This window comes from Brachypodium distachyon, chromosome 1 (genome assembly GCF_000005505.3).
Source record: "Brachypodium distachyon strain Bd21 chromosome 1, Brachypodium_distachyon_v3.0, whole genome shotgun sequence".
Classification (NCBI taxonomy): Eukaryota; Viridiplantae; Streptophyta; class Magnoliopsida; order Poales; family Poaceae; genus Brachypodium; species Brachypodium distachyon.
Window position 1 is genome coordinate 26,029,046 of NC_016131.3, and position 8,726 is coordinate 26,037,771.

An 8,726-nucleotide genomic window follows, 5' to 3' on the forward strand; every position below is an offset into this window, starting at 1 on the left:
CTGCAGCCCCTGCAAAGCCACTGCATAGCCAAGTCTGGTCATGTCAAGAGGCCCACAGTCCTGTCAGGCGGTAGTGGGTTCAGATATTTATTTCTTCTTGCTTCACTTGCGCTGTTCTTCCTCACTTCATCCACCTCCATCTCGCATCTATCTGTCGGACTCTTTCTTCCTCCATTCTGCAAAATGCTTCTGCCATTGTTGTGCTTCCTCCGAGCTTTTTTTGCACGACCATTTTCTTTCTGAGGAGACCATTTTAGTTCTTTTCTACTTTCTTGCTGTGCTCTTTGTTTTCTTTTAGTTCATTTTTAGTCAGTCTTTCGATTTTGTTGTGTCTCGTTCTAGGGTTCTACAGTCTCCTTACTTCCTGGACGATGTAGATTCAGCAGGTACTTCGATTTGTAGTATCCGCACCTTACAGTCCTTTTTCGATTTGCTCAAAATATTTGTTCCACAGTACGTACCACTCACACTTCTCGTTTCATGTTACAGGATTTCAAGATTCTGCACTCAGGTGTTTCTTTTTCCAAACTAAACGATGAGTCTTTCCAAGGTACCTGTCATCTCTTATTTCTTCTACGTTCTGTGTGTGATGTACCCCTAATTTAGTACAAGTACTCTCACGTAGGTTATCGGATCATGTACTTCATTCTTCCTGTTTCGTACCAACCGATTTTCTTTACATCATGTTTATGTACTCTTTGTTCCTTTTTCTACCCTTGTACCTCTCCCTATTATGACTGTTGTACCCAGGGGCGGAGCCAGGATTTGAATATGAGGGGGGCGAAAAACTAAAAACACAAAGTATAGATAAAAATACCAATATATAAAGTCTCAATATAAAGAGTCTCAATGTAGTATATCGATAGAAAGTATAGCAACAAATGTGTGCAAGAACAAAAGAAACTAAATTTCTATGAGCTTAAATTTAACTCTACGACTACCAAGCTCATCGAACAAGTCAATGATCTTATCGGAGGTGACTTTTCTAGCTAATTCCTTCCCAATATAGACGATCATGTAGTGTCGAAGAAAGTCATCTCCCATTTTATTTTGAAGACGCGTCTTGATCAGTTTCATAGCTGAAAAGGCTCGCTCGGTGGTTGCGGTTGACACTGGTAGAGTTATGACCAAGCGCAATAACCTATCAACCATCGAGTATGCATCAGATTTACCTGTTTTAGCTAGACCAACTATCAAATCAGCAAGTGAAGGCACGCATTTTAGTTCCGGATGGTTGCAGACATCCAATTGGAAATGTGGCAGCTGAGACTCCAGTTGAGCTCGTTCTTGGGTAGAAAAATGAGCCGGATAAAACTTTTCCACCAAAGAACATATATTTGATATGTCAAAAGAGTCAAGTCTTGGATCCAAGGATGCACACAGTGTCAGAAGCTCTGTACTTTGAACACCAAATCGATTATTGAGCTCCACCACTTGTTGATCTATGGCAACGTTGAACACATCTAATTTATAGTGGTGAAGTGTTGTTGTGTTATCATGCTTGTTCCGAGACTTAGTCACATCAACATACCTGCAAGTCGTATTGTATAAAAATATGAGAAAGTGTACGATAAATAGAATGCAATAGAAGACAGGGGGAATTAAAGAGACATACTTGTTGTTCGAATCTGGGATATCAATCTCATGCTTCAGACAAAAAGATTTAACCTCCTCCATAAGAGGTTCCCAACCATCTTCCCTTAGCTTACCAATAAGCGCCTTAGTGTTTGAGACAGAATTTAATGCATTCAATATGTCCACAGATTTCTTTTGGAGTATTTGACACAAGACATCTGTTATCTTCATAATTTTCTCCATGAGGTGCAGAATAAAAACAAAATCAAAAGAGATGATTATCTTTAGGGCTCCTGCAGCATCTCCTCTAGAATATTGTGAGACGGAACGATCCGTTGCTATACTCCTTAGGACTGCAATTGTAGCACCAAACATCTTTCGCAAGCTGTGAATTGACTTGAAGTGAGAGCTCCATATAGTGTCCCCTGGTCTCTGTAAAGAGCCTATTTGATTTGCCCCTTTGCCTGTATCGAGCTCTCCCAATTCAATTTCACGTGCAATCTCAATAGCTTGTTTTGCAAGTAACTCATCATTGCGTTTAGACGATGCACTAACCACATTTATGATGAAATTTGCATGCTGAAAAAAATTGTGCACATCAGGCACTTCTCTTGATGCTGCAACAAGAGCCAACTGTAACTGATGAGCCATGCAATGGACATAATATGCATAAGGGCACTCGTTCAGAATAAGAGCCTTCAGTCCATTCCATTCCCCTCTCATGTTGCTTGCCCCGTCGTATCCTTGTCCTCTGATATCTTGCACATTCAGATTATTATCAACAAGGACAGCACAAATTGCATCCTTCAGAGTCGATGCAACCGTGTCTTTTACATGAATAACATCAAGGAACCGCTCCTTTATAAACCCTTCCTTGTTAACAAATTGAATGACCAATGCCATCTGCTCTTTTTTGGATTCATCTCGAGCTTCGTCCACCATTATACAGAACTTGCTAGTACCAATTTCTTCTATAATATTTTTCTGCACTCTACGAGATAATAACTGAAGAATTTCTTGTTGAACCTCTCCAGATGTGTACTTAGCATTGCGTGGAGCATTTTGTAGGACAACCTCATTCATCTCCTTGTTATACAAAGCCAATAACTTTATCAGTTCAAGAAAATTACCCTGATTTATGGATCCTGGAGATTCATCATGGCCTTTAAAAGCACAAGCTTGGAATGTTAACCACCTAGTGAAATCATAAAAGAACAGGCTATTAGTACCTTGTTATAGATTTATACTACAACATATGAAGCTGTAATGTTGGACAGTACAAGAATGAAAAATATATTTCTTACCTGATGGAATCAATTGTAACTTTAAGCCTTTGCCTTGCATTTCCAATCATTTTTGCAGATGCTTGTACAATCGCCTTGTCGATATGAGTCATACTATTTTTCAGACTATGAAACGATCGAACCGAAAAGTTATGAGCAGAGTTTGAATCTTTGCCCATGTGAGTTAAGAAAGCACAATTTTTTCCAGCATTCACCTGAAGCGATCCCCCTTCACAGGGGTTCGATCTCTGTGCTTACTTGTGCTAGTCCCTGGATCGACTCACTAGCACACACAGTTCAAGATGTAATACCAAGATACAAAGGTCAAATGTACTTTATTACATCGTATCATCCAGAACTTAAATTGTACTTACAAACTTGCATGACCTCTTGGGCCAGCATAAACAAATAATGTTCAAAACCATGACAACAATGTATCATGAAGCTGCAGCGGAAAAGTAGAGTAAAAGGGCCTCATCTACCCCCAGAGGAGAGAGCATGTTGGAATGTAAGCACATGACCCATGACAAAACGACGAGCCTCACTCATCGTCGGACCCACCTGCATTATTAATTGCAGCCACTACGTGTTCAATACATTTGAATGTATTGGCAAGCTCACTAGAGTTATAAAGGACCTACCAAGTACATGCATAGTTTGGCTAAGTGGGGTTTGGCTATTTTGCATAAAAGCATCATTGTTCAAATCCTATCATTTTTAGACAAATAGTTTTGAATTCTATTGAACACTGGGTAGAAACACCCATGCTCCTATTAACCTAGGCACATTGAGTAGAAACATCAATGCTCCTACCCAGTTCAAACCATTCATTTTATTAGGAAATTGGAATGAGTGAGACTTTCCTTACAGCTCCGATGTCTAGTTGCTCATAATTGTCCGTAACCGGGGACACGGCTAAGTACTTAGTTTGACACTCTCGAGAGGTGGTACACTTTACCCACAAGAAATCGACGTGTTAATCCCTTGCTGTCCTCCAGGTGGAGTAGCAACGGCATCGATTACAGGAATTTTCAGAACATATTCCCCCAAACCACCTGAGGGACGCGCCCCCACCTACATTGCTACATACCGATGTCACCTCGGATCCGGGTTCATATTTCTTACATCCATCCTGGCAGAGCCCATAATACCATGTGGTTGTACTGGAAGCTACTAAACAGGAAACTAGTCCAGTCTCTGGTTATGCCGGGTGGCATCCCACATTGTGACGCAGGCGCTCCCCGAATCGCACGGGGAGGCGACCATGGACGCTCCCGAATCACACGGAGAGACGACTCAGCGGGCCCCATAGAAATGGACCTAACGTCACGACATCAGAAAACTCAAAGCAGCCCACCCAGGACGATTCATTGAATTACTTGTTTTGCCATACACTAGGAAGATCATATTGTAATTCAATAGTATCATATTTGTAATAATACCACCCTCGTATATTATCATAGCATAGCCTCTTACTACTACGATGGCAATTGGTGGTGAAGTCATGGCAAAGGTATCCTATACTACTAGGACAGATCATAGCTAGCATAGATACAATAATAATCCTGACAACGCAACTAATAAAAATCTAGTGCATAATAAAATAATGGGTATATGATCAAAGTGAACTTGCCTTGATAGTAGATGGAGTTCAAACACTCGTCACAATCGCAAGGTTCGCTCTCCGAGAATACTATACCATCAGCAAACATATACACACACATAAACACACAATACAAACATGACAAAAGAGTATGTATGCCATGATGCGATGCAAAACACGTGACATGAGTTTGGTTTATTTTATTTGGGTGATCTGCTGATCCAATGCCTTGAGAATTAAACACATGTAATTAGGGTTTTTAAGAAAAAGCAAAAGCTAGGGTTTAAAACCTAAAATGAGGTTTTATTTGCATCTGCAAAACAATTTAATTCGTAATATTTATTTCTCTGCCCCATTGGACGGAGGACATTAAAACAAAATTTTGGGCACTGGTTTCATTCAAAAAGGACTTCTAAATAATTAGTTATGATTTAAATGGCATAAAACCCTAATCTGTAATTTGAATGTGATTCAAATATTCAAATTTGAAATTGGACAGTGCCAAAAGATTCTACACTTTCTAAGGATTCCAAAAAGGTGTGGATCACTAAATTTGGCCAAACAGATTTAAAGTTATGATCATTTGAAATAACAGGGGCCTATCTGCAAAATGCCATTTATTTAATCCGGGAAATTAAAAATTAGATTTTCATTTTATTAACTAGGGCCACGTGGCGCGTTCTCATTGGTGCGTACCGGTTCGGTTTAAGTGGATTAATCCGAGCCGTTAGATCTAACTTATAAAGATCGGACGCTCCACAGTGCGTACCGGTTCGTCTTATAAGTGATCTAATCCTAGCCATCGATCTAGATCGGACGGACGAGGGTGCTCGAGGCTTACCGGCGGCGGGCTAGGTTTCCGGCGAGGATTCCGGCGACGCGGGGCGCGGCGGCGGGCTCTTCCGGCGAGGTCTCGGGTCGGGGAGGAGATGGGCGTGCGCGGCGAGTTGAGGCGGAGACGCTGGTGGCGGTGGCGCTCCTCGGGGACGTCGGAGTCCACACCTAGGTCGACGGGGACGCGACGGCGGGTGGCGGACGGCGGCAGCAATGGCGCGGCGGCGGCGCAAAATTTGGGCAGCCTGGGGGCGAATCGGGCGAGCTGGGTTGGGGGAAAAGGAGAGGAGGGCAGGGGCTTTAAGAGGACGTGCTCGGGCAACTTTGGGAAGGCCGAAATCGGCGGGCGCGGGTGTCACGGCGGCGACGGCGCGGCGCGGGTCGGCGGCGGAGATCGCGCGGGGTTTCCTTCGGGAAGACGAAGGCCTGACAGGTGGGCCCCACCTGTCAGCGGGTGCGGGCGCGCGGCCGCGGGCGCTGGGCTGGCTGGGCTGCGGGTGCGCGTGAAGAGTTGGGCCGGTTCGGCCCAATTCGGCCGGGCCGGTCCGTTTACCCTTTTTTTTTCTTTTAGACCTTTTCTTTTTCTGTTTTTTTTCCCATTTCTTTGATATCTTTTGAGTTTGAACTCCAAATTGGTCCAAATAAATTCCAGAAAATTTGTAAAATCATGTTCTACCATGATACAACTTTTGGGAGTAGTTTCTCTTCAAAATAAAATATGTAAAAATACATTTGCCCTATAAATGCTTTAGGGCCATATAACTATTTAAATAAAAATACTTTTTTCAACTCCAAATAATTAACCAAAAATTATGGGATAGCTTATATATGCATTAAAACCTTTTTATACATCAACCCTATTGGTTTGAAAATCCAAAGGTTACAGGGATGTAAACAAAATCTCTTAAAGTCTTTTGTGATTCAAAATTTGAATTCAAACATGCAATTGTGTCAGGATGCTCATGGATGCAATGCACATGTAAAGGTTTGAATTTTTGGGATGTTACATCACCTTCTTCCAGTTTGAAAATCCATCAACTGTGAATGTATCCGAGCCACATCTACGATTTGTCTTTCTTGTGAAGAGGAAACAAGGCAGGCAATATGCATGATGTTTAACAAGTGTGTCGTCACACGGTGCTCCGACACCGGGGGTGTGCGGTCACGGCCCCCTTTTAGGTTCGGTAGGGGTGTCGTGGCAGAGCCCCGGCGATCGCCGGCACGGCCGATGATGCTCGGCGGAGCCGGCGAAGCGAGGTACTAGAAAGTGCGCGCTCATCCAAGAACAAACACACGCACGCTTTTTACCCAGGTTCGGGCCACCCGGAGGTGTAAAACCCTACGTCCTGCTTGTCTGGGCTGATATTGATTGTGGATAAGCGTTTACAAGTTGCCGGGCAAGTTCCCGGGCTTTCCTTACTACTCCTTGCTAGTGCCCCAAGCTAACTCAACTCGCGCGGAACCCAGACTCTAACCTTCTGAACCCCCTCACTGTTAGCGTGGGTCCTCCTTTTATACTCAAGGGGATGCCACAGGTGCCATGGTGCATGAGCTACAAGTGTCCACCGGGGAGGTATACAACTCCCCTCGGTGAGCTGGTGGCGTGCATGGATGCTACCTCCGCTGCTTGGGGTCTAAAACCCTAGAGTAGGATTGAAAACCCACTGTTCCTTTGATCGGACGGGTAACGACCCGTCGGTCGGCTCGTTTACTGAGCTGTGCGCCTTACTCCTTGCCCTGGTGGGACCGCGCATCCCACGCCCGCCACGCGGCCTCGCGTGGCGCTGTTGATCTGGCCACTGGCCCTCGCGCCTTAGGTGGGGGCAGGTGCCCGGGAACCCCCTGTCCCGGCAAGTCGACCCCGGGAAGCACCCGGGCCCAATGCACTCGGGAACCACCCCCGGGAAGCAGCTTCCCGGGAGGTGCCCAAGCGAGAATGTTCCCCGAAGCCCCGCTAGCCCCTTCCAGGCTGGTAAGTTGCTGGGCTGCTCATAAACACTGCCCGGGATGAAATCTTCCCGGGAACTCGGGAATGGGGCCCACGCGTCGCGCAGCGGTGGTACCTCGGGTGCCACTGGTGCGACAGTAGCCCCCGGGCTTGGGCCGGCATCACCTGTTACCGGAAGAGTCTCCCCCTGGTCGGTTGCTGGGCTACGCCCTTAACCGACGCGTGGGCCCCGTTCAGTCGCGGGCCCGCGTCCGTTCGCTGCCCCGTGTACGGCGCCGTTACAAACGGAGCAGTGGACGCGTGATTTCTGCCCTAACTCCCCCCCTAAATTGGGAAGTTAAGGCAACTCCGCGCATTACTCCCAGTGATTAGGAGTTATCCCCGCGCACCCGTAGGGTACGGAACCGGCCGTTACCAAACGGCCGGGTGTCATAAAGCCACCACTGTTGCTAAAAGGGGAACAATACTCATCCCCCATCGCCTTCGCCTCCATCCCCTTCCGCATCTCGCATCCTGCGCTCCTGCTAGCTTCCGCCGTCGCTTTCCATGGCGCCCCCCACCACCAGAAAAGGGAAGGAGGTCCAGGTCTCGAAGAGGGCTGCGACGAGCAAGACCGAGGCGGTAATCAAGGTGGACGCCGCCAAGGACCAGAAGAGGCGGGAGATGCGCACCACAGTCGCCTTCTTTCGCCCCGGCTATAACGGCGAGGCGCTGGGGAAGCTCCGGCACGCTGTCGCTTCCCGTTTCAACGAGCACGGGGAGACGCGGATCTTCCCGGCAGGCGCTGAACACCAGGACAACGACTTCCGGGTGTTCGCGCGCTTCCTCCTCTGCGGCATGGTGCCGCCCTTCTCCCTATTCCTCCACGCACTGATGGAGTCCTACTAGCTGCGCCACTCGTAGCTCCACCCCACCTCGCTGTTCCTCCTCGCCACCTTCTAGTTCCTCTGTGAGGCGTTCGTGGGGGTGATGCCATCGGTGGGGCTCTTCCGCCACTACTTCTACCCGTGTATCGACAACGCGAAGGCGATCTCGTCGGGGGTGGTCTTCCGCGCCCGCGACCAGATGAAGTCCGAGTTCATCGTCCGGTCGGGGAAGAAGATTGAATAAGAGTGGCGGAGCGACTGGTGCTGGGTCCGAGTGGAGGACCCCCAGGAGTTCATCCAGCCGCCTACGGAGCTGCCGCAACCCCAGAACGGCTGGCAGGATAGGTACCACCGCGATGCCGACCTCCTCCCCATCGTGGAGAAGATCAAGGCGCTGCGGCTAGCAGGGCTCACCGATGTGGACGTGGCACGCACCTTCGTCCATTGGCGCATAGCCTCGCTGCAGCTATGCTCCCGGCCCGCGTGGATGTACACGCGCCCCGGGGACAGGACACGCCTCCAGGAGGACGGCGTGGACTTGGAGACCCTCAGGACATGGGTGAGGGGGATCTCCGGCGAGATCTTCCAATCAACGGAGTTCCCGCCGGGGGTTTCCT

General features: G+C 47.6%; 1 protein-coding gene across 1 annotated transcript; it reads right to left on the reverse strand.

The window, feature by feature from the left end:
- Window positions 1-676: 676 nt before the first annotated feature.
- Window positions 677-2,478, reverse strand: LOC100836404 (zinc finger MYM-type protein 1). The gene is made up of 3 exons (XM_024457401.1): window positions 1,616-2,478; window positions 1,382-1,531; window positions 677-788 (listed from the first exon to the last, which is right to left on the reverse strand). Exons 1-3 carry the CDS (start codon window positions 2,476-2,478, stop codon window positions 677-679), a joined length of 1,125 nt encoding a protein of 374 aa, XP_024313169.1.
- Window positions 2,479-8,726: the final 6,248 nt, after the last annotated feature.

Bases quoted from the DNA above. Each gene is read 5' to 3' on its own strand.
- LOC100836404 (XM_024457401.1), bottom strand. From the start codon at position 2,478: ATGGCATTGGTCATTCAATTTGTTAACAAGGAAGGGTTTATAAAGGAG. The intron at 1,532-1,615 runs GTATGTCTCTTT...TACGACTTGCAG, and splicing joins ATCCCAGATTCGAACAACAA to GTATGTTGATGTGACTAAGT. The intron at 789-1,381 runs GTGTGCATCCTT...TTGTGTTTTTAG, and splicing joins AGTACAGAGCTTCTGACACT to TTTTTCGCCCCCCTCATATT.